The sequence below is a fragment of the Polypterus senegalus genome, chromosome 12, assembly GCF_016835505.1.
Source record: "Polypterus senegalus isolate Bchr_013 chromosome 12, ASM1683550v1, whole genome shotgun sequence".
In the NCBI taxonomy this organism is placed as follows: Eukaryota; Metazoa; Chordata; class Cladistia; order Polypteriformes; family Polypteridae; genus Polypterus; species Polypterus senegalus.
The window spans coordinates 159,252,043-159,278,709 of NC_053165.1; the positions used below are offsets into that span (position 1 = coordinate 159,252,043).

Sequence of the window (26,667 nt, forward strand, 5' to 3'; positions counted from 1 at the left end):
GACAAGAGGTACAAGCCATATTGCGTCACAATGCCACTGTCGCCAACCTGCTGTGCAAAGACGGAGAGGTAGCCGGCCTGCCATACATTCCTACAGGCCATCAAGCCACCCTTGCGCAGCCACTGCTGCCAGACATGCCGAACAGGTGCTAACAGCAGCCACAGCGCGCAGCAACAGACGATTTATCTTGATCTGTGCGACACCAGTGCATTGTGTTCTTCTCGGAAAACTGAGGTTTTTGGAAAAAATATTGAACCCTCAAAGAGTTAAACTGGACTGCCGAGTACAACTCTAATAATCAAAAATGGCCGTACTGAACGTCTGAGGCCTGGCATGTTAACACCCCTAATTTTGACCTCTCTGCTTATCTGTGTCCCGAGTGACCTGTTGAAAGGATGCTTTTCATAGCTCAGTTTCTTACAAGTGAACGTCCTTCAATTCGTGAGTACTCCGTGGCACGTGACCCGGAAGCAGGCAGACCAGAAGGGACCAGTAGAGACTGCAAGACATCCCTCCAGGGCCTCACATCATGTCATCCAAATTCCAATACTGAATCAGACAGATCAAGCCCGGCCTCTCCTGTAGCCTGCAGTCTTCCAGGATCTGGCTACTCCGTGGCCTGAGAGTACGAAATAATGAGAACAAGCTGCTGCTGCCTGAGCCATGAGTGTGGAAGGAACGTGGGGTCCAGGATTATCCCATACATCAGTCAGCTAATCCCAGGATCGTAGGTGAGTGTCAGGTTTGGAGAGCGGGCATAAATCTTGAAGAAGCGATAGGGTAAAGTCTGAGCGCCAGACTGAATTCTTTCCACTTCTGCCACTCTGGCAGCGGGGCTGCAGTGTCTTAACAGTCATGACCTGCATGCAGTTGTGCCTTTATGTAATGCACTGCACTGTATATGAAATTATACTGAAAAACACTGAGTGGGTGAAACTAATAGAAAACTGGGCTGTCATGTGAAACTATTGTTTTGAAAGCAAGGGAAAGGGAATTGTAGTTATGTTCATCCATCCATTCTGAAAGCCAGTTAACTCTAAATTGGGAAACAGGAATCAACCCTTGGTAGGAACTGAGTTTGTCATGGGGCACACTTAATATTAGTACTGCCCTGTAATGTCTTAAGATTTCAATCATTGTTACAGCTGAGTTGTTGTGTATGTTTTCTCACACAGGTCATATTGCTTAACAGCTAAAGTAAAGTAAAGACTGTAAATCACACCAGGGACCCCCTGCATTACTCTAGGTGAGTCATTTCATTCAATTCATTTCAATTCAGTGTATTCTTATTAAGCGCTCTTCCCCTTGTGTGCTTTGTGCCCTACACATTAATCCCATAGATCAGGGGTCCTCAATCACGGTCCTGGAGAGCCGCAGTGGCTGCAGGTTTTTGCTCCAACCCAGTTGCTTAATAAAAAGCACTTATTGCTAAAGTAACACTTCTGCTTCACTTTAGTGATTTTGAGTCCTTATTGCTTCATTTTGTCGTAAACAGCTATTTTAATTGCTCCTTATTATCAATAACATGCAAATGACAAGAGAGAGCAGCATTTCTCCATTTAGCTTATTTACATTTACACCTGTGTGTATTTATCTGCACTATTGGGTTTAATTAAATACTTGGAAGAAAAATGAAGAGAAAAAAGTGAAGGACTGAGAATTACTCGTCCATTTTAGCCTTCAAATCATTTGCATGATAGAAAGGGAAAGAAAATCTCGGATATGAGAATGACCTGACATAGCAGAGTTAATTTCATTTCATAGCTTGTTAGTGCTTTATTGGCAAGAATTGCTTTCTAATTAAGCAACCAGGTCAGAACAAAAACCTGCAGCCACTGCGGCTCTCCAGGACTGGGATTGAGGACCCCTGCCAAAGATAATCGATAAGGGGCTGACTACAGAAATAGTGGAGAGGCAGGAGGAACCGAAGTATTGAGGCCCTCTAGTGGCTAAAGCATTGGGCTACAACCTTAAGCATGGGAAAGGCGGTATATAAATAAAATGTATTATTATTATAATTACAAACAACACAAGCTTCAGAAGGAAAAAAAGGTTAAAGGTTATTTCCATGCTGAATAGGAAAGAAGGTTAAATACCTAACATTTTGGCAGTTTAGGCGCAGTGGTAGCGCTGCTGCCTTGCAGTTAGGATACCTGGGTTCGCTTCCTGGGTCCTCCCTGTGAGGAGTTTGCATGTTCTCGCTGTGTCTGTGTGGGCTTCCTCCCACAGTCGAAAGACATGCAGGTCAGGTGCATTGGCAATCCTAAATTGTACTGGGTGTGTGGGTGTGTGTGCCCTATGGTGGGCTGGCGCCCTGCCAAGGGATTTGTTCCTGCCTTGTTCCCTGTGTTGGCTGGGGTTGGCTCCAACAGACCCCCGTGACCCGGTGTTAGGATATAGCAGGTTGGATAATGGATGGATGGATGTCTTTTCAAATGCACCTCTGTTATTTGTTCCTTGTGGGAGGAGCCCCCAGGAGGTGGGGCCACCATGGCATCACCACTCCTGACCCCTCCCTCTGGCTATTTAAAGGATAAGCTCAGTATTTTTTGAAGGCAAACTTATTTCTTCACAAATATGGTATTTATACATATGCCACATGTGTTAGGATATAGCGGGTTGGAAAGTGCCTGCCTATAACAAAAATATAAAATAATCAAAATATTACAGAAAAAGCTGTCATGAAAGTTATTTTATATTTATGAATATCACATTTCTTATTACTGTATATGTATTTTCATATTATTTCATATAATTTTTTTAACAGTTTCTTAGAGATTTCTTTGTCAGTACTTCAACTATCCTTTCCCTCTTTTGTTTCCATGTTCTTTGGAAGATTGTTTAGTCCAAATTAATGACATTATGGGCTTCCTCTACGTGAGTAGGAGTTCACTTTTTGAATAGGTAATCATAAGAATAAGGTATATGTTACAGTGGGGGACATCATGATTTTAGAGAGGCCTAGGTGGGGCATGGCCAAAAAAAGGTTGGGAACAACTGCTATAGATGAATGTTTTATAATAGTGAAAGATACTCCTTTGTCTCCAGTTTTCATGAAGGGACCTTTGTGGTAGGGCGGCACGGTGGCGCAGTGGGTAGCGCTGCTGCCTCGCAGTAAGGAGAACTGTGGGTTCATTTCCCGGGTCCTCCCTGCGCCGAGTTGGCATGTTCTCCCCGTGTCAGCTCCGGTTTCCTCCCACAGTTCACAGACATGCAGGTTAGGTGCATTGGTGATCCTAAATTGCCCCACCTGCTTGGTGTGTGGGTGTGTATGCGGTGGGCTGGCGCCCTGCCCGAGGATTTATTCCTGCCTTGCGCCCTGTGCAGGCTCCAACAGACTCCCATGACCCTGTGTTAGGATATAGCGGGTTGGACACTGACTGACTGACCTTTGTGGAAGAAAATTGTTACCCTAAGACCCCTCGAGTCAAAAAATCAGCCAGGAGGAAGCTTGCTTGTGCGTCTTTGATTTTTGTTCATGAAGGTGGAGCCCCACCTGTTACAGGAGTCTGTTAAGGGAAGTCAAAGTCCCATATTTATAGACAGTTGAGTTTACATCACAGTGCTGAGTGAATTCTTACATGATGCTCTTCTACACCTAAATACAAGTCTCATTCCACTACAGTCTTTGTCATTCTCAGTATCTGTTTAAGTTCAGCTTCTGTGGATTTCCTGTGTACGTGACGGCTATCAAGTCTTCCAGTTACCACTTTCTTTCATCATCGCACAGAACATTCCAGCTTCTCGTTGCTCACACAGCCTTCATCTGCTTTCCTAATATGCTTGCTTAACTCTTCATGCTACTTCTAAGATAAATGCTGCACTTTAAGGTGGAATGCACGCCAGGACACTTCATACGCAATAACTAAGTGGCCCCTAAATAACTATGTGACCCCTCGATCGCCTTTATTTTCCTTCCCACCTTCTCTTCTCAGATGTGCATTTGAAGCTCAGAGGTGTTTGTCCACAGGCAGTGATCATGAAATTCAAAAAAGAAAAAAAATAGACCCTAAGAGTAGTGATATTTCAAACCTGACAATTGTCTTTTCTTGCTTCCAGATTTTTGTTTTCTTCAACCCTGCCAGAAGGCTGATACCCAAAAGCCGGTGGTCTGGCTGGCCAGGGGCCGAGCTCCATTGTGTTTTCCTTTTCAAAAAACCAGACAAATTTTCCATACCGAAAGATTAAAAAAAGAAAAAAAAAAAAAATAGACAGCGGAAAACTGGATAATGTTTCTATTTTTTGCAGCAGGTGTTTTGAAGCCCTGGACTGATGTAACACCTGCATGCCAGCCAGCACGCTTAACCCTTAATGAGCTCCTCCAACTGTTACTTGGTGTTCCACATTGCCCGCTGGGTGGGTTACTCTTCAGTTTTCCTTTTGCAATGATTTTTTTTTTTTTTTCTTGGGAAGGACTTTACTGAGTAAAAAATAAGGTTCTTTGTTTTGTGGTCAGTTCTGCGTTGTTCAAAGCAGCCGCCTCACTTCCATTGTGGTCGTGTTACACCCGTCCTGGCCGCACTCCACTGGATTGTAATTGTGGCCTATGTCAGATCCAAGTGCTGCCTCATATTCAGTGGCCAGTTACACTCACCGCATGGTGATGCCACCATTAAGGGCTGTAAAATCAGCTGGTCCTAAGTCAGTGCTGGTGTTAGGTATTAATGTGTGTTTATGTATTTCATTGGGAGAAAAGGGTGAAATGACACCTTTTATTGGCTAACTAAATAGATTACAAATGCGAGCTTTCGAGGCAGCTAAGGCCCCTTCATCAGGCAAGGTGTAATATGTCTTGTATGCTATGTATTATAAGCTATGTATTTCATTGTTATTTTTGAGTTACAATGTGTCATATATTTATGTATTTTTCATTATGTCTATGGGCGGCACGGTGGCGGTGCCTCGCAGTAAGCAGATCTGGGTTCGCTTCCCGGGCCATCCTTGTGTGGAGTTTGCATGTTCTCCCTGTGTCTGCATGGGTTTCCTACCACAGTTCAAAGACATGCAGGTTAGGTGCATTGGCAATCCTTAATTGTCCCTAGTGTGTGCTTGGTGTGTGGGTGCTGTGTGTGTGTCTGGGGTTTGTTTTTTGCCTTGCACCCTGTGCTGGCTGGGATTGCTCCAGCAGACCCTCGTGACCCTGTGTTAGGATCTAGCGGGTTGGATAATGGCTGGATGGATTATGTCTATTAGTATGTCCTGTCTTTTCAAATGCAGTTATTTGTTCCTTGTGGGTGGAGCCACCCAGGAGGTGGGGCCACCCTGACATCACCACTCCTGACCACTCCCTCTGGCTATTTAAAGGATAAGCTCAGTATTTTTTGAAGTCAAACTTATTTCTTCACAAACAGGTATTTATACATTCACCACATAAAATTGGGTTCCAAAGTCCAGTATTTTCTATAACTTTAAAAAAAAATATCTTGCCAGCGCTGGAGTTTTGCATTGGAATTAATGGGACATGGGTACTGTCGGAAAACAAAAGCCATTCAAACTCACCTACCGTACATACTCATGGATAAGTTCTGCCGCGGGTAAGTCGGGACTTGAGTTTACCATATAATTTCTGGTCTTTATATATAATACGCTACCATGGCTGTCTGCTTGTCTGTCCGTGATTTTAAATCACCTGTAGCTTGCAAACTGTTTGACTGATTGACCTGAAATTTGGTACACATATACTACGTGACATCTACTATCCGCTTTCGGGGAGATGATTTTTATTACTCTTTTTATTTTTATTTTATTTTATTGTAGAAACAACTCTTGGCAGTGGCCAGTAGGGCCGCCGTTCTCATCCCTACCACCTTCGCCATCACTTCCCCTACCTCTTCCTATCTTAAATCATTCTTGAGGCAGATTGAACACTTAAGTGACAGCTTAAATGAAAAATTAAAGAAAATGTACTAAGTAACTGCAACACAAACACTGACTTAATCCGTTTTAACGCAAAAAGATGCCAATGAAAGAAGAGAAGAAGCGGTCCACTAGGGTGGAGAAAACAAGAGCTGCTCAGGAAGCAGCAAACGCATCAACCTCTGAGCCAATGAATGCTAAACGTACAGAGAAAGAGGATGAAAACTAGGAATGCTCAAGTCAAGTGCATTCACTGCACGTCATCGTTACAGCAGTGCACCGTTACTAGTATTTTATAATGTCAGTTGTATAAGTCGAATGCGGAAAACACATGCTATTGGTCTAAGAGATTATGATATGCTAACGCCCACCTGAGAGAGTAACCACGGAGCACACGGCCTTTTTTCTCTATGTGGGTGCGGTGATGAGGCTCTCTGTATTGTGCCTACAAGACCACACGGTAATAACCAAACTATTCAGAAGCGGCGTTTGCACTGTTTTGTGTTTTTTATATCTCACACCTTCATACACCTTTATCGTAAGAGCATCCCTTATCTACGATGGAGCGTTTGATCAGAAGAAAATAAGAAGCTGGTTTTAAATTAAACGTTGTTGAAGTGGTGAAAGAAATTGGTAACTGCGCTGCTGCAACAAAATTTGATGCGTCTCAGAAACTGATCTGTGATTGGAGGAGGCAAGAAGACGTAAAGAAAAAAAAAATTAAGTGTTGCATTTTTGAAAGGGCGTATAAATCGGAGTCTGATTTTATGATCGATTTTTCAGATTTCAAGACCCGACTTATAGGTGAGTATATACGGTAAATGTTACCCAAACATTTACCCTAACGTTCCCCTATATTTAAACTTACCTAACGTTTACCCTAACAATGCATGGGTTCAGAAGGGGGAGGTCGTGTTTTACTAACATGTTGGAATTCTATGAGGAGGCAACAAAAGGATACGATCAAAGTGGAGCTTATGATATTATTTATCTGGACTTTCAGAAAGCATTTGATAAGGTGCCACATGAGAGGTTGGGCATCAAGTTAAAAGAAGTGGGAATTCAGGGTGATGTTTTTAGATGGGTGCAGAATTGGCTCAGACACAGGAAGCAGAGGGTGATGGTGCGAGGAACCTCATCAGAACTGGCTGATGTTAAGAGTGGTGTTCCACAGGGGTCAGTGCTAGGGCCGCTGCTATTTTTAATATATATAAATGATTTAGATAGGAATATAAGTAACAAGCTGGTTAAGTTTGCAGATGATACCAAGATAGGTGGATTAGCAGATAATTTGGAATCCGTTATATCATTACAGAAGGACTTGGATAGCATACAGGCTTGGGCAGATTTGTGGCAGATGAAATTTAATGTCAGTAAATGTAAAGTATTACACATAGGAAGTAAAAATATTAGGTTTGAATACACAATGGGCGGTCGAAAAATCGAGAGTACACCTTATGAGAAGGATTTAGGAGTCATAGTGGACTCCAAGCTATCAACTTCCAAACAGTGTTCAGAAGCCATTAAGAAGGCTAACAGAATGTTAGGTTATATAGCACGATCTGTGGAGTACAAGTCCAAGGAGGTTATGCTCAACCTTTATAATGCACTGGTGAGGCCTCATCTTGAGTACTGTGTGCAGTTTTGGTCTCCAGGCTACAAAAGGACATAGCAGCACTAGAAAAGGTCCAGAGAAGAGCGACTAGGCTGATTCCAGGTCTACAGGGGTTGAATTATGAGGAAAGATTAAAAGAGCTGGGCCTTTACAGTTTAAGCAAAAGAAGATTAAGAGGTGACATGATTGAAGTGTTTAAAATTATGAAGGGAATTAGTACAGTGGATCGAGACTTGTATTTTAAAATGAGCTCATCAAGAACACGGGGACACAGTTGGAAACTTGTTAAGGGTAAATTTCGCACAAACATTAGGAAGTTTTTCTTTACACAAAGAACGATAGACACTTGGAATAAGTTACCAAGTAGTGTGGTAGACAGTAAGACGTTAGGGACTTTCAAAACTCGACTTGATGTTTTCTTGGAGGAAGCAAGTGAATAGGACTGGCGAGCTTTGTTGGGCTGAATGGCCTGTTCTCGTCTAGATTGTTCTAATTGTTCTAATTGTTCTAATGCTCCAAACCTAAAGTTATCTACCGTATATACTCATGTTTAAGTTTTCCCACAGATAAGTCGGGACTTGATTTTACAGTATAATTTCTGGTATTTTAAAATGTCGGGCGTTTAAGTCGAATACAGAAAACTCACGCTATTGGCCCAAGAGATTATGATATGCTAACGCCCACCTGAGAGAGTAACCATGGAGCACACAGCCTTTTCTTTTCTATGTATTTTGCCTACGTGACCACATGGGAATACCTGAACTATTCCGAAGCGACGTTTGCACTGATTTGTGTTTTTTGTATCTCACACCCTCATACGCCTTTATCGTAAGAGCATTCCTTATCTACAATGGAGCGTTCGATCAGAAGAAAACATGAAGCTGGTTTCAAATTAAACGTCGTAGCAAAAGAAATTGGTAACTGCGCTGCTTCAACAAAATTTGATGCGTATGAGAAACTGATGCGAGATTGGAGGAGGCAAGAAGATGTAAAAAAAAAAAAACAAACCAACAAGTGTCGCATTTTTGAATGGGTGTATAAGTCAGGTCTGATTTTATGAACGATTTTTCGTGTTTCAAGATCTGACTTATACGTGAGTATATATGGTAATACTTCCATTTTTCAAGCCAAGACAGATGTCGAATATAGATCTGCATCCTGCGATTATTACACACACATTGTAAAATAATCGATACACATCATTTTTGAAATAAAACACTTTAAAAGAAAACCAGCTGTGTGTGATCCCTCAACGCTTGTCCGAGTTCTGGTTTCCTCTCAAAAGACTAAATCACAGTAAACTGTTTGCGCCACCTCATTGGTTTTGTTTTGACTTCTGTATTTATGTGCAAACTCACACAAGCAAACAGGAAACATATCCTTACCTCTAAAAATACCACCTAGAATATGTGATAAAATGATTATTTCCAGATCCCTTTTGTTGTCAGAAACACGGGAGGCATGTTTTCTCATATCGAAAACTTTTGTGCAGCTTCATCAGTAAGTTTTTAGGCGTTTACTTCCCAGTGCCCCATTAGCCTCTGTTGTAAAGTGCGAGTGTGAAAAAATTGTTAAAAACATTTCGATAAAGCTGTACTTTGGAACACAATTTTGCGCGACAAATGCCTAAACACCATGTTTGTGAAGAAATAACTGACTTGAAAATGATCAAACGTAACCTTTAAGTTGGCTGAGAAGGCTCAGGAGCAGGACATCATTTTGTTTATTGTGGAGTCCGTTTGGATTTACTGAAATCACTGCTTTGGTTTCTTGGATTATGCCTATGGATTGGGTATTGGGACTTGTTTGCTGTGATTTGCCATTTTAGACAAATCCGTTTGCCTTGTTTTTGTTCGGTGGAACATTTTTGCTTAATTTTCTGTTTTGTTAGTAAATGTTTGATTTATAAAGATTTCATTCTTGTGTCAATGGGATATTTCAGTTTTTCATTTTTAACACGAGTAAACATTCCTAAATCCTTTTTTTTTTTTTTTTATACCAGTCTGAGGTATTGAATGTGGTTTGATGAGGGGAAAATTAATTTGAAAGATTTTAACACAAGGCTAACAAAATGTGTAAAAAAATGAAGGGGTCTGAAGACTTTCTGAAGCTGCTGTACACTCACCGACCACTTTATTAGGTACAACTTGCCAGTACTGGATTGGACCCCCTTTTGCTGTAATTCTTCACGGTGTAGGTTGAACAAGGTTCTGGAATCATTCCTCATGGATTTTGGTCCATATTGACATGATAGCATCACGCGGTCCCTGCAGATTCGTTGGCTGCACATCCATAATGCGAATCTCCCACTCCACCACATCCCAAAGGTGCTCAGTTGGATTAAAATCTGCTGACTGTGCAGGCCATTTGAGTCCAGTGAACTCTTTGTCACATTCAAGAAACCAGTTGGAGATGATCTGAGCTTTGTGACCTGGCATGTTATCCTGCTGGAAGGAGCCATCAGAAGATGGGAACACTGCAGTCATAAAGGGATGGGCACGGTCAGCAACAATACTCAGGTAGGCTGTGGCATTTAAATGATGCTCGGTTGGTACTAAGGGGCCCAAAGTGTGTCAAGAAAATATCAACACACCATCACACCACCACCAGTAACCTGAACCGTTGATGCAAAGCAAGATGGGATCTCTGCTTTTATGTTGTTGACCCAACCATCCAAATGTCACAGCAGAAATCGAGATTCATCAGACCAGGCAACGTTTTTCCAATCTTCTGTTGTCCAATTTTGTGTGAACCGTAGCCTCAGTTTCCTGTTCTTAGCTAACAGGAGTGGCCCCCGGTGTGGTCGTCTGCTGCTGTAGCCCCCCTGCTTCGAGGTTTAATATGTGTGTTCAGAGATGCTCTTCTACACACCTCGGTTATAAGAAGCGCTTATTTGAGTTGCTGTTGCCTTTCTTTCAGCTCAAACCAATATGGACATTCAGACTCTGACCTCTGGCATCAATGAGGCATCTTCAACCAGAGAACTGCCACCCATGGGATATTTTCCCTTTTTCAGTCCATTCTCTGTAAGGCCTAGAGATGGTTGTGTGTGAAAATCCCAGTAGATCAGCAGTTTGTGAAATACTCGGACCAGCCTACCTGGCACTATTCTACCTTTTGGAGAATATCAGTCTGTCCCTGATGTTTTTCTTGGCTTCTTTGCTGCCCTTCTTGACACCCACCAGGCCATCCTCCAAAAGTCTTTGCCTCCCTCCCACCTGCCTTCTGCCATTCCTGACCAAGCTCTGCCCTGGTGGTGCCCACAGCTGAATCAACTTTAGGAGACTCTCCTGGCGCTTGCTGGACTCTCTTGGGTGCCCTGATGCCTTGTCCTCGTCAACACTGTCACCCGTGTGAACGAAAGAATCACTGAAATGACGTCAGCAGGTCCTTTTGTGAAAGAGCTGAGTTTTCGGGATTAAGTTCATTTTCATGGCAAAGAGGGACTTTACAATTAATTGCAATTCATCCGATGGCTCTTCAGAACATTCTGGAGTCGATGCAAATTGCCATCATAAAAAACTGAGGCAGCAAACTTTGGGAAATTTCATTATCTGTGTCATTCTGAAAACTTTTGGCCACGGCTGTATAATGAAATAGCAATGTCCATTAGCATCTGTCCATTTTCAGCGGTGATTAATAATCCAATCAGACAGTCATAAGGGGCTGAGACTAAACTTGGACATCAGTTTAGGGCTGGGGTCCCCAACTCTGGTTCTGGAGGGCCCAATTGGCTGCAGGTTTTTATAATTAGGGGCTTGTTTTTGCTGCTAATTCACTCCTTTTCCATTCCTTTTAATTGACTTGTTCCTGAAGACTCAGACCCCTTACTTTTTTTTTCCTTAATGAGCAGTCAAACAATAATGAGATACAAAATGAGCCAAAACAGGACCAACATTGTCGATCATACAATATCTGAAAATAAAGAAAGGTGAAGGAGTGCTATCTGCTCAGGTCCACAAAACATTTTAACAGAAAAGAGAAAATCCACATTTTCAGAAATGGCTGCCATTGCACAATGAGAGCAGCAACAGGCCATGGAATTAAAGAACGACTTTAATTAACAACAAGAATTGGCGCCTAATTAAACAACCGGTTGGAGTGAAATTGGCTGGGGTTTGAGGCCCTGGCTGAGTTGGTCTTCTGTTGGCTCACAAAGGAAAATGAGTTAATTAGCAGCAAAAACAGGTCCCCAATTAAAAAAAGGGTTAGAAAGAAAACCTGCAGCCACTGCGGCCTTCCAGGACCGGAGTTTCCCCGAGACCACTGGTTTAGAGCTCTCCAGAAAGCACAACACAAGTGGCGCACAGGCCATTTGAGAACTTTAGCTTTATTAACTTGCAGCATCTTCTGAACAAAACAGAACAGAAAAGTAAGCTTCTTAATTCTTTTTCAGCCTTACTGGGACACGTGCACCACGAGGTGATGTTTCACTGTCCTGACAGACCCCAGCCCTGTGCTGTGCTGGACGGCGTCTCGCGTGCCGTCAGGTTTACACAGCAATGCAGACGCATCCATCTGGGTTATCGTGCACCAGACGAATAGAAGAGGAATGCAAACAGGGCTGGCGGTGAATGATCTACTGCAAGTATTCCTCCTGCCAAGACATTCCTTAAGGGAAAATATTCAACCAACGCTCAGTCTTGGAATCATCTGTGGACTTACTGTAACTACAGTAGGCACAGACACACACACACAGGTCAGTGACAGCAACAGCAGCAAATGGAGGTGTGAAAAGGCTAATTGCTAAAAGGCAAATATCCAAATCCTATTATGGGATATCATTTACTGTTAAATTCTGCTCCGTACTTGTAATATTTCTATTTTTATACTGTATTGAGGATTTGTTCTGGTCTGTTTATTGTATTGTATTGTCTTGTATTGACCCCCTTCTTTTTGACACCCACTGCACGCCCAACCTGGACAGGGGTCTCTCTTTGAATTGCCTTTCCCAAGGTTTCTTACATGTTTCTTTTGGGAGTTTTTTCTTGTCTTCTTAGAGAGTCAAGGCTGGGGGGCTGTCAAGAGGCAGGGCCTGTTAAAGCCCATTGCAGCACTTCTTGTGTGATTTTGGGCTCTACAAAAATAAATTGTATTGTAATTGCATATTATGAGAAACAATAGACAAGACACGCTGTATCTGGACCTTAACTCAAAAATATTAGTGGGGAGAGAAAATCAAAACTTATTAAAAAGTTCCTTTTTCTATAATGACTATCACATACAGCTAACACATCATGCCTGCAGCAATTTGAAAAAATAATGGAAGCATAGTAGTCAGCTTGGGTCAGATGCATCCACATCCCCACCTGGTTATCATCTCAGTGATGCTAGAGATCTGCACTGGCAATCGGAAGGTTGCCAGTTCGAATCCTGTAAATGCCAATAGAGACTCTGCTCTGTTGGGCCCTTGAGCGAGACCCTTAACCTGTAATTGCTGTGTGCTTTGAGTAGCGAGAAAAGCGCTATATAAATGCAAAGAATTATTTATTATTTTTATCATGTTCTCCCCATGTCTGTGTCCCTGCCACAAAAAATATACAGTACGCCCTTGCATTGTAATGGTGACCTGTTTGTGTTGATTTCCTGCTCCGGTGACTATGTTGGTGGGAGACGCTGTGGCACCATGATTTGGGCCTACAAAGGAAAAAATTGGGTTTAAAACAAACAAAAATAGATGGGTACCTATAGGGTGTGAATGGATCAATTTCAAAATATATCTTTAAACAAAATGCGCATATCTTTGTGCGGAAATAATTAATGGTTCTGTTCTTTTGTTTTCTTTCTTTCCCTCAGTACAAGGCCGTCAAAGTCAGATCCTTGAGGAGGGCAAAAGCAGGTTTTTATGCCAGCCACGTTCTCAATTGTTAAACAATTACTAAAAAGATGTTTTCTTTCCTTTTAGCAATACATGTGTGTATTTTTTTGTTATAATATTTAAGTATTTATTTATTGATATATATGATGCAGATGATACCAGTGACGTGCGGTCAGGTTCACGGCTGGTGACTCGTTCAGAGTGAGATTTACAAATACAGTATATGAACCCCCAAAGAGTCACTTATTCACTAATCAGCTGGCACATTGGCTACTGGTTATGCTTCAAATCTCATCAGCGCTCTTTACACTCACACAGGTAAGGCGCATAGTTGGCTAAGAAAGAACGGCGAGAGAGAGCGGAGAGAGTGCATCTGCTCCTCACCCTCCACGTGTTCTAAATTTGCCGTTGCAATTCCACAATTCACACTCATTCAATACAAATAAGTATAGAGTTGTGCACAAAAAAAAAAAACGGATTTCAATTTTGACCTTAATTGAAATATTTATGAAATGATATGACTTATGAAATGAAATATGACTTGACTTGACTTAAAAGCTTTTAATTCTGATGCTTTAACCATTTTAATACAGACTGTTCAACAAAAGGATAACAAGAAAAACTGAATATTTTATTCAAGGGTAAAATTTAGTTTTTAAATATTGGATTTTTTTTTCTTAGCCTGATCCCATTTTTTATAAAATTGAAAAACGTTTGTCTTACCTTTATTTGTAAATGAAGTCCATGCGCCTATCCTAATCCTTCTCCACAAAAATCTTTGCCAAAATGGAAGATTAAGATTTTTAAAACTAAAGGAAAATAAGGAGGACCTTTACAAGAAATTGACAGTCAGTGAGAACAAAAAATTAAAATAAACAGACCGCTGTCGTGTACTTGGCATTCTGAGGTCGGTAACTTATCGGCACCTATGCGTAGAAGAACAGCAGCAATGAGCACCCACTGGGCTCACATGTGCACATTCATTAAAGATATTAGCCTGTTTGTCAGACATGGCCGCCATCCAGGGACCTGAGATGAAGACTCGACTCCTTCATGTGTGTCTTATCAAAGAATCCTCGGGTACCGTTGGTTTGACTTTGTGTTGCTCATGGAGTCCCGACTAAGGCACTTGACCTGCATTGTGTGGGAGCGTCAGTTACGGCACTACGGCCATGTGGCGCAATTACCCGAGGATGATCCGGCTCGCAGGACCCTCATTGTTGAGAACCAGGCCAAGGGGATGCCCACGTAACAGTGGCTGCAGCAGATAGCAGGTCATTTCCGGAGGGTGGGACTGGACTGCACGTCTGCCTAGGGGGGTTTGCCAAGCAGGATCCTGAGCTGTTTTGTCGTGTGGGGGGTGTGATAAGACGCTGTACCAGTGCATGCCTCCAAATTTAACCTGACCTGCGGGTTATTGGACTAATTGAGGGTCCAGGTTTAGAGGTGCCCAACTAATGCACAGGAAATAAAAAGCAGCCCTACATTCACCCCAGTTAAAGACTTCCAAACTCCCAACTCAACACGTCTCGTTTCCATACGGTCCCCATGTTAAGTCAATTATGGTATCGACTTTTACTTCTATCAGTAGTAATGCTAAAACAATAGCTAAGAGACATATTCCGCCTTTATTTATTACATTAGCTTTTATCAGTGGGTCAGAAATTCCCATACACCAAGCTGAATATTCATTTTAATCAGCCTGGAAGATTCCATAAATTGATGTCATGACTTTTAGAAGCCTCTGATTGGCCAATTTTCTTAATTGAGTTAATTGGGGGTGCACCTGTACTTTTGCTGCCAGTGCCAAAATCCAGGCAACTCTACCAAGACCTCTAAGAAAAGGTGGACCTTCACAAGGCCAGTTCTTTCTCAGAAATAATTTCCTGAAAAACTAAAAGGTACCACATGCTTCTGTACAAACAATTGTACACAAATACAGATACAGGCATATGAGAAAGTTTGGGAACCCTTCTCAGACTGCAAAATAATTTACTCTCCTTTGAACAAAAAAGATAACAGTGGTATGTCTCATTTCCTAGGAACATCAGAGCACTGGGGTGTTTTCCGAACAACGATTTTTAGTGACGCAGTATTTAGTTGTATGAAATGAAATCAAATGTGAAAAACTGGCTGTGCAAAAATGTGGGTTCCCTTGTCATTTTGCTGATTTATATGCCTGTCACTGCTCAATACTGATTACCTGCAACACCAAATTGGCTGGATGAGCTCGTTAAGCCTTGAACTTCATAGACAGGTCTGTCCAATCATGAGTGGTAAAAGGTATTTAAGGTGATCAATTGCAAGTTGTGCTTCCTTCCCTTTGACTCTCCTCTGAAGAGTGACAGACAGCATGGGATCCTCAAAGCAATTCTCCAAAGATCTGAAAACAAAAATTGTTGATTCTCATGGTTTATGGGAAGGCTACAAAAAGCCATCTCAGAGGTTTAAGTTGTCAGTTTCAACTGTAAGGAATGGAATCAGGAAATGGAAGGCCACAGGCACAGTTGATGTTAAACCCAGCAGGTCTGGCAGGCCAAGAAAAATACAGGAGCGGCATATGGAGAGGCAGGATTGTGAGAATGGTTACAGACAACCCACAGATCACCTCCAAAGACCTGCAAGAACATCTCACTGCAGATGGTGTATCTGTACATCGTTCTACAATTCAGCGCAATTTGCACAAAGAACATCTGTATGGCAGGGTGATGAGAGAGAAGCCCTTTCTGCACTCACACCACAAACAGAGTCGCTTGTTGTATGCCAATGCTCATTTAGACAAGTCAAATTAATTTTGGAACAAAGTGCTTTGGACTGATGAGACACAAATGGAGTTACTTGGTCAAAACAAAAAGCACTTTGCATGGCAAAAGAAGAACACCGCTTTCCAAGAAACACACCTGCTACCTCCTGTCAAATTTGATGGTGGTACCATCATGCTGAGGGGCTGTGTGGCAAGTTCAGGGACAGGGGCCCTTGTTAAAGTCGAGGGTCGAATGAATTCAACCCAATATCAACAAATTCTTCAGGATAATGTTCAAGCATCAGTCACAAAGTTGAAGTTACTTAAGCAGGGGTTGGATTTTCCAACAAGACAATGAGCCAAAACACAGTTGGAAATCTACAAAGGCATTCATGCAGAGGGAGAAGTACAATGTTCTGGAATGGCCGTCACAGACCCCTGACTTGAATATCATCGAAAATCTATGGGATGATTTGAAACAGGCTGTCCATGCTCGGCAGCCATCAAATTGAACTGAACTGGAGAGATTTTGTATGAAGAATGGTGAGAAATACCTCCATCCAGAATCCAGACACTCATCAAAGGCTATAGGAGGACAGCGTGTAGAGGCTCAAAGGAGCAAAAGGAGGCTCAACTAAGTATTGATGTCATATCTCTGTTGAGGTGCCCAAATTTATGCGCCTGTCTAATTTTGTTATGATGCATATTGCATATTTTCTGTTAATCCAATAAACTTAATGTCACTGCTGAAATCCTACTGTTTCCATAAGGCATGTCAAATATTAAAAGGAAGTTGCTACTTTGAAAGCTCGGCCAACGATAAACAAAAATCCAAAGAATTAAGAGGGGTTCCCAAACTTTTTCATATGACTGTATCTAGAGAGTTCACACATCATTCAGGAAGTAAGTACAAATCAACTTCCTGGATGTTGCAAAAGGCTCGAATGAACCACAAGTCAACAAAGGAAGAGGTAAAAGAGCTGGGAGGCATCAGGTACCAAAATACAGTATTCTATAGTACGTCCATCATTAAAAGAGATTTTCATTGCTGTGGCCCAAATGGCTGTTGTGCAAGGAAGAAGCTCCTACTCCAAGAATGACATACAAAAAGTCAGACTGAAATTTGCAGGTTGATCACCAGGACAAAGCCCTGGCCTTTCTGAAGGAATGTTCTGTGGTCAGAGGAAACACAAATGGAGCTGTCTGGCCATGGAGATTACCACCATGCATGGCGGAAGAAGGGTGATGGGCTTTTAAGCCAAAGGCCACCATTCCTACTTTGAAACGTGGGGTTGGCAGCTTCATATGGTGGGACTTTGGGGGTACTACAGAAAATAAATAACATCACGAGGAAGGATTATCTAGAAATTCTGAAGTAACACCTCAACCGGAAAGTTCAAATTTGGTTTCAGGACATGGATTCTATCAGACCCCCTTCCCCACCCCAGAGCTGTAACAAAATGACATAAAGGCAACAAGATGAACAGATTGGAGTGGCCATCACAAAGCCTTGACCTGAATCCAATAATAATAATAATACATTTTATTTATATAGTGCCTTTCCCATGCTCAAGGCACTTCAGAGTTTAGGAAGAACGGCAGGGTATACAGTATATAGTAGCATTGTACTAAACCAGATAAATAAATAAAGAAGAGCAAGATAGTAAATTCAGAGAAAAAAGCCTAACAGACAACATAATTGATGGACTGGCACAAACACGCACAGGTTACATGAGCATCTTGACATGGAGGTAAACTGAGAGAAGGGGAATAAAGTCAGGTGGAGCTAAAAGCCTTCCTGAACAGATGAGTTTTGAGTTGTTCTTTAAAAGAATTCATGGAGTCAGCGGATTTGATTAATTTCGGGAGGTCATTCCAGAGTCTGGGTGCTACACAGCTGAAGGCCCTGCTGTCACCCATGGAGTGTAGATTAGTGTGGTGTCTAACAAGATTGCCAGAATCAGAGGACCTTAGTGGGCGGACAGGCACATAGTGATGGAGAAGGTCTCTGATGTAGTTTGGCGCAAGGTTATTTAAGGCTTTGTAGGTTATTAGTAGAATTTTATATTTGATTCTGTAAGACACAGGGAGCCAGTGAAGACGGAGCAGGATAGGTGTGATGTGCTCGCTGCTGCTGGTCCGTGTAAGCCGAGTTTTGAATACGCTGGAGCTGTGATATAAGATTAGAAGGGGCATCTGCCAGCAGCGAGTTACAATAAATCGATGCGGGATGTGATAAAAGCATGGACAAGTTTCTCAGTGTTAGAAAAGGAGAGGAAGGAGCGAACATGGGATATGTTACGGAGGTGAGAAGGTAAGAAAGTTTCATGTGATTTATGTGGGTGGAATAAGAAAGGGAGGAATCAAAAACGACACCAAGATTCTCTGCAGTAGTGGCAGGTCTGATGAGATCACCACCAAGATGGACTGGGAAGGAGCTCATTTTATTAAGTTTCACTTTAGACCCAATTTGCAGTTCAGCTTTGTTGCAATTTAATTTTAAAGAGTTCTGCTCCATCTAGGTTTTAATTTCACTGAGGCAAGTTGTGAGCTGAGAAGGCTCTGATAAAGTTGCACTTTTGACACTGAAATCGAGTTGAGTATTATCTGCATAAAAATGGTAGCCCAGTCCATAGCTACGCATAATATGGCTAAGGGGAAGCATATAAATACAGAAAAGCAGAGGGCCGAGGACAGAGCTCTGAGGAACTCCTTGTGTGACTGGCGCTGCGCTGGATCTGCTGTTGCCAAGACTAATAAACTCTTGCGTCTCAGTCAGATAGGACTTGAACCACTGGAGGGCAATTCCAGAGATACCCAGCATGTTCTCCATTCTGGACAGAATCCAACAGAAACTCAAAAAGGGTGTCCAAGCAAGAAGGCCCACAAGCCTAGCTAACTTACACCTGGAGGAATGGGGAGAAAAGTCCTGCCACGTATTGTGAGAGGAATCTTCTGGAAGGCGACCCCCTAAGTAAAGCAATTAAAATGCAAGACCACCCAATACCAACAAAGTATACGTATGTAAACTTAAATAAAGGCTGAAATCAGTCTCTTAGCTATTGTGACGACATGCCCACTTACAGAAATGAAGCTGAGAGCCTAATGGACTTAACACGGTGAACATGGCGGCGTGATGCGTGTGCGGCTCAGAAGTCTTTAGCAGAGGTAATGTCCTTTCACACATCTCAGATGGCTTATCTTTCACTAGTATGGCTGATGCATACATGTATTCACGTACAGGTTCTCATTTTTTTCAAAATCTTTTTATTTACTCAGATTAGAAAAGCACAATGTAAGCATCACTGTAAAATAAAAACATATAATCACAGAAAAGTTGAAATGTGCTAGCGGCTCTACAAAAAGTACAATATTTATGTACAGCTTCTCTAATGCAAGTCCTCATCTCCTCAGCTCTGCGTTTCCACATTTTATGATGATGCTCCTGTGCGGAAAGCGGAGGAATCCTTGCATTTGCTCGTACTCTGTGTCTTTTGGGTAAAATTCAGGAATGGTTTAATTTTCCAATAAGGTGTGACAGACAGCTTTATGGATTGGCTTGCTTCCAGGATCAAGCAGAAATTTGTATTAATTCCCAGCTATTTACCCTAAGATTCCAGCGCAGCTGCCGTCTCCATAAAAGGTCCGGCTGCTGAGCGGCCGACGGGTGACAGCGATCGTCAGGAATGCTTTGAACGGCTCAGTGGCTAATGCGAAGCATTCTCGTGGAATTAACATGGCATCCAAAACATTCTTGCCCTTGCAACCTCCGGCTAGCTGCTGTGTTTACGCCATCAATCAGCCCGCAGGTCAGTGACGACACGTTAACGGCCTTCCTTCTATTAGGAGAATGCAAATGTGCTGCCTATCATGCACTGTGGCGCACAGTGGAGGGGCACATGACAGGCCAAAAGTGCATCCCTCATTCCGCTAAACAGCAAAAGTATGCACACCTTAGAAAAACTGCAAATGCACCCAAGTACAACTTGACCATTTCTGTTATTCAAAATGATATAAAGCAGTTTTTAATAATAAAAAAAAATGACCTTATAACAAATCGCCTCACAATCTCTGGCAGATTATTTGAGTAGGAAAAAACAAAATACCCAAAGAAAACTCCTGTCCCTGACCTGCTACTGTGTTTCTTACTGAAAATAGAACTTTTAAATGGCAGGCCACCTTATAAGGATGCGGTCAAGTGTAACCCCCCACGTTTATTTTTATCTTACATGGTTTACTCCTTTAGGAAAAAGTGCATCTTGTCGTTTATGCTCTTACGCTCAGGGTTGAGCCTTTTCAGAATCTGGGCCAAAACGTTGACAGTCTGCTCACTGCTCAGCCCCGTGCGTTTCGTCTGAAATTTCTTCAGTAGGTCCTTAGTGGTCATTGGCTTTCGGATTAGATACCTGCGGACAGCATCTTCTGTGAGCTGGATGTCACTGTTGGTGGGCAAAAAAAAAAAACAAAAAACAAAACAAAGGTTTTATAAGTTGGCAACTTGCTTCTCCTGCCGATTTTATGTTTACTCTAAGCTGTCTGTTCAAAAATAACCAAAATGGCACCAATAAACAGGAAACCCAGAGACTCATGGGAGAGAATTTTTTTGATCAATGAATGATGGGGAGAGAGGAGTCTTCAAGCCTTAAAGGCAATCCCACAAGTCTTTGGGTTAATATAATTCAGGAAGAAACTATTAAACAATCTTCTTCTTTCAGCTGCTCCTGTTAGGGGTTGCCACAGTAGATCATCTTCTTCCATATCTTCTTGTCCTCGTCATCTTGCTCTGTCACACCCATCACCTGCTTGTCCTCTCTCACCACATCCATAAACCTTCTCTTAGGTCTTCCTCTTTTCCTCTTACCTGGCAGCTCTATCCTTAGCACCCTTCTCCCAATATACCCATCATCTCCCCTTTGCACATGTCCAAACCAACGCAATCTCACCTCTCTGACTTTGTCTCCAAACCGTCCAACCTAAGATGACCCTCTAATGTCCTCATTCCTAATCCTGTCCATCTTTTTCACACCCAATGCAAATCTCAGCATCTTCAACTCTGCCACCTCCAGCTCTGTGCCCTGTGCCACTGTCTCCAGCCCATATAACATAGCTGGTCTCACTACTGTCTTGTAGACCTTCCCTTTCACTCCTGCTAATACCAGTCTGTCACAAATCACTCCTGACACTCTTCTCCACCCACTCCACCCTGCCTGCACTCTCTTTTTCACCGCTCTTCTACACTCCTCATTACTCTGTACTGTTGATCCTAAGTATTTAAACTCATCCAACTTCGCCAACTCTGCTCTCTTCATCCTCACCATTCCACTGACCTCCCTCTTATTCACACACATGTATTCTGTCTTGTTCCTACTGACCATCATTTCTCTCCTCTCTAGAGCAGATCTCCACCTCTCCAGGGTCTCCTCAGCCTGCTCCCTACTATCGCTACAGATCACAATGTCATCAGCAAACATCACAGTCCACGGGGACACCTGTCTAATCGCGTCTGTTAGCCTGTCCATCACCACTGCAAATAAGAACGGGCTCAGAGACGATCCTTAATGTAATCCCACCTCTGTCACTCCTACCGCACACCTCATCCCTTGTACATATCCTGTACCACTCTTACATACTTCTCTGCCACTCCCGACTTCCTCATACAATAAAGAAACCATTAAACAATACTGTAGCAAAAAAAAAAATGTTTTGACATATTTTAAGATAGCAACTAGATAAAGACACATGGATTATGCAACATGAGATTTTTTTTCTTTTTCTTTCTTTCTTCCTTCAATTGTCGTTTTTCACAGGGCAATTCACCAACTGTGTCCATATAGCCCAACAGACTCAAGGAGGAATGGGGAAACAGTGCTAAATTGTATTGCGATAGGTTTGTACAGATCGAGCCAAATAGGATTATGGCACCAATTCCATCAAAGTCATCAATTAGAATCTCTGCATATCTCATCGATATTGCAACCTCAATGAAGGAATGCTATTTTCAGTTCAACCTGGCAAAGACGGACCTTCTTGTTATCTCACCTTGCCTGTCTATTCAGCTCCCCATCTCTGTTCAGTTTGGTTCATTATCGCTAACACCTGCCAAATTGGTACGCAACCTAAGGGTGGTGACTGATGACCACCTGTCCTTCTAAGATCACGTTTGCTACGGTCTCTCAGTCTTACAGATTCTCACTGTACAGCATCTGCAAGATCAGATCTTATGGACCACAACTCCTGGTCCAGACTCGGGTCTTTTCATGGCTGGACTACTGCAGCTCTCTACTGGCAGGAGCACCTTCATGTGTCACCAAGTTGCTGCAGATGATTCAAAATGCAGTGTCATGTCGCAGCCAAGGCAGGCACATGTCACTCCTCTCTTCAGATTACGATGCTGGCTACCCGTAGTGGTACATATTAAGTTCAAATCCTTGATGCTTGCCTACACAGTAGGCAGTGGGTCTGCACTTATATATTATACGAAAAATGTTCAAAACGTTTCTGCACTTTTTTTTTAAACTGTATTCAGAATTTCAAAAACAAATTACATCACTTTTCTACATAGTCACCTTCATTTGCGATGTAATTTTCCCAGCGTTGTACCAACTTTTTAATGCCCAATTACTACTCCTCCCGCCTTCACCGTTTCCAACGAAAATATAAAAGTGCGGAAACTTTTTAAAAGTCCCTCGCATATGGGGACACTTGCATGGTCCCATGTTTCTTCTCGACCACTCAGTTCTGCTGATGAACAGCATCTGGTGATGCCACTTCTGCGTGTTATCAACTCTCAGTCCAGACTCTCGTCATTTGTAGTGTCTGGCTGGTGGAACGCGTTGCGCTCCTCCATTCAGAATTCTGGACTCCCTCAATGTGCTCAAGAAGCACTTGAAGACTCTCTTGGGTTTTGTAAATCTGTGAAATGTGAACTTTTTATATTTTGCTCCGAGGTCTTCACTTGTGGTAATCAATTTTGTGCCCTTGTCCTACAGCACTTCCAAAACAGTTGTCCCCAAACTGATGTTACTCGGTTATGTTGACCCCTTTTTGTAAATCATTTTGGATAACCCTTTTTAACTTTGTATCCAAAATATGGATATCTAATTTTCACTTGGAAGTGTGCGTTACAACATTAATAAATAAAATAATGATTAATTATGGAATTTTCATTCAAAAGGTGGCCAGTAGTACTTTTAAGGATTATTTTAAAAAGGCTTTACAAATATCCAAATTAAACAAAAATAGCAGTTATGGACTGATTGCTAAGGCTTACCTGCTGCTAGGGGTGGATTTCCCAGACTGCGGCTGAGGGGTGGATTTTCCTGAAGGGCTCTGTGGGTTTGCGTCCATTTTCAGCCTCTTGGCGGCAGGTGTATCAGAGTTGCTCTGTCCCTGACGTTTTCCTGAAAATAAGAATTATCACACTGATCACCAGGATCTGCTACAGTAGGCTATCCAATACTACATGAACGCATCTCTTCCACATCCCACCTTGCTCTAACTTGGTGGCTGCAGCTCTCAGGGTGGAAGACGTGTTTCCAGATTCTATGGAAGGTGTGCCGGGGCGGCTACTCGTCCGCGAGCTTCCTGCTGAACCCTTGCCGCTGGGCTTCTTAGGCGGAGTCCGCTTTTTCTACAAGGAGATTAAAAGTAAGAATCTTATCATCTGAGGTGTGGGTACTAATGAAATGAAGAGTGAAAAAATACCATAAAAGGTTTTAATTTGCCTGCTTCCACGTGACAAAAATTCATCAGTTTCAAGGTTTCCACCACCTTTGCTGACTAGCTGACTGTGCCGCAGCAGCTGGCTGTATGACAGGTGTGCAGAAACTAATAAAAAGTTGAATTCATAGCACCTTTCATAAAACCAAAGTCACTTTACATAGAAGAAAAAAATTCATCGAACAGGAAAATTTTAAGTTGAGATTTAAAGGTGGAGAAAAAGGAACAATTTTCGGAGAGAAAGAGGAAGAGCGTTCCATAGTTGAGGGGCCATAACATTGAAGGACCTGCCTGCCAGGGTGCAGAGACAGTAAGGAGAAAACTGCGTGAGGACCTGAGAGAGCAACAAGGAGTGTAAGGAGCTAGGAGCTGAGTGAGGTAGAGAGGGGCAAAGGTGAGAAGCAGAATCTTGAATTTAATCCTTGATGAAACCGGTAACCAGTGAAGTTGGGAGAGAACAAGTTAGATGTGAGCAGAACATTTTGGGTGGCTGCGGAGTTCCGAATGTACTGGAGCTTCTGTAAAGATTTTGCAGGGAGGCCAATGAAGAGGGAATTACAGTAATCACTACGAGACATTATGAAAGTCGAGCAATGGTACAGTGATGATAGAATGAAATTTTGGACTGAGACCTAATGTGTAATGAAGTACTAATGAAGTACCCCCATTCTTTGAACATTTTGAAAACGATGCCATTATATTTTTCTTAACATGTCAAACACGCGCGCATACGGAGCCGCGGAAAGACCCGACAAGCCGCGTATCACATCGGGCCAAGGGATCAAGGCGAGGCACTAACCGTTCTTTCTTTTGTTCCCGCAGAAAGACAGATACAATGCCGCCATAAAGTCCTGGACGCCTGAAACACACGTTGCCATTTCCACATTCCATCCCTTTCTCTGGTCCCACTGTGATGACGTCATACCTCCCACACAACACTTCGCTTCCCTTCCAGCATTCCATTCAATTTCCGGTCCCTCATTATTTAAGTTCCCCCTGCAACTGAGACTGTGAGATGTAATGACTGGTTGTCAGAGCATTGAGAGTGACATAAAAGTGTTGGATATTTTCTTTTGTTTTGTACAGTATATGGGGCCAGAAACCCCAAACGTTTATCTGTTTTTGTCTCCTTATTACACAGTTTGATTTTTTTTGTCTTAGATGGCACATTGCTGTTATTGTCTGCGCTTTGGATGTCTAAGATGATGGGCTGGGACTTCTAGATGCACTCTTCTTGACTGACCTCAATCCTCGGGTATTAAATTTACACCAGTATTACAGCTTTGAAGATTTCCTGTTAAATTCTTTATGAAAGTTCTTACATTTTCACCCTTTAGTAACACCTTTTGCTAGAAATAAGAAAACATAATAAAGCCAAATTATACAGTGTGTCTAAAGAGTATTCATCACCTTGCAATTTTTCACATTTTATTGTTATGTAACATTGAATCACAGTGGATTATTTTGGTATTTCAGACAGAAAAAAGACTAATTCATTTAGACCACTTGGCAGAGATCTGTTTTTCACTTTGCCATTAAAGAGTCTTTTTTCTCTTGATCAGTGTCAACCATGCCAAATTAAATCCACAATGATTTGTAACAATAAAATGTGAAAACTTTTTATTTTGTTGATGTATGGAAAGTATTGTGACAGGGTGAAAATGTTCACTTCATTATTTTCAATCCTTTTTAAACGTATAGATGCTCTTAAGATGATTTTGACTATTTCTGGAGTGCTGCCTGTGTGAGTCAATTCCAATCAATTCCGAATTAAACTTGGGCAGTTATTAACACTGTAAAGTGGTAGAAGCCTATTGATGAAATCAAATCAAAAACTTTACTTGTCACACACATATTGTAATGAAATGCTTAAGTTACAGAAGCTCAAAAAATATAAATATTACAATAAAAGACAACGCTGCCCATGCCCTCATTAAACCCCCAACACACAAGAATTTCTGGCTTAAATAATAAGAGAGCTGCTGTTATCTGATAACGGGCTTGTAGATGGCAGTAAGATGTGGGCAGATTGGCCCAGTTGTGTCACAGGTCTACATTTAAAGGTATTAGCATTTGGACTGAGCAGGTCCACAAACAGAACATGCTGATAGATGATTAGATATTATCGCTCTATACAGTAGAGGCCCTGTATCCATGATTGGTACATTCCAAGACCTACCAGAGATGACTGAAACCGTGGACAGTAGTGAACTCTATATAGAAGTCATTTTTAGTTTACATACTGTACATATCTTCTTATGTAATGCGCTACCGTGGCTGTTCGTTTGTCTGTCCAGGATTTTAAATCACCTGTAGCTCGCAAACCGTTTTACCTATTGACTTGAAATTTGGTACGCATAAACTACGTGATGTCTACTATCCGCTTTTGGGGTGATGATTTTTATTACTCTTTTTATTTTTATTTTATTTTAGAATCAACTCTTGGCAGCGTGCAGCAGGGCGGCCGTGCGGCACATGCGTATGAGTGCTATTCTCGTTTCCTACCACCTTCACTAATCATTCTTGAGGCAGATTGAAGACTCAAGTGCCAGCTTAAGCGAAAAATTAAAGAAAACATACTAAGTAATTGCCACACAAAAATTAACTTAATCATTTTTAACGCGAAAAGATGCCGACAAAAGAAGAGAAGCAGCGGGCCGCTAGGTTGGAGAAAAGAAGAGCTGCTCAGGAGGCAGCAAGTGCATCAACCTCTGAGCAAACGAATGATAAACAGAGACAGAGAAAGAGTATAAAATTATGAATGCTCAAGTCAAGTGTATGCACTGCACGTTATCGTGCAGTACGCCGTTACTGGTTTATGATAAAATGTAATTGATAAAGCATGCAAAATAAGATAGTATCAGTATCAAATAATAATAAAATTAATTTTACATTATTATACTTGTGCTCTCTCTC

At 42.0% G+C, this 26,667-nt stretch overlaps 1 protein-coding gene and 1 long non-coding RNA gene across 2 annotated transcripts in view; one reads left to right on the forward strand and one right to left on the reverse strand.

Annotated features, from left to right (window-relative positions):
• LOC120540041 lies at nt 1-25,172 on the forward strand. Its single transcript, XR_005635743.1, has 3 exons — nt 1-731; nt 1,176-1,246; nt 24,574-25,172. It is a non-coding gene; the product is annotated as an uncharacterized LOC120540041 (long non-coding RNA).
• The window catches only part of gtf2f1 (general transcription factor IIF, polypeptide 1), a 27,839-nt gene continuing 21,203 nt past the window's right edge, over nt 20,032-26,667 (reverse strand). The window contains exons 12-14 of the mRNA XM_039770493.1: nt 23,521-23,662; nt 23,303-23,432; nt 20,032-20,471 (exon numbers count right to left, since the gene is read on the reverse strand). Of these exons, the coding sequence (XP_039626427.1) occupies nt 20,267-20,471; nt 23,303-23,432; nt 23,521-23,662 (477 nt within the window). The 3' untranslated portion in view covers nt 20,032-20,266. The remainder of the gene's footprint in view (nt 20,472-23,302; nt 23,433-23,520; nt 23,663-26,667) is intronic.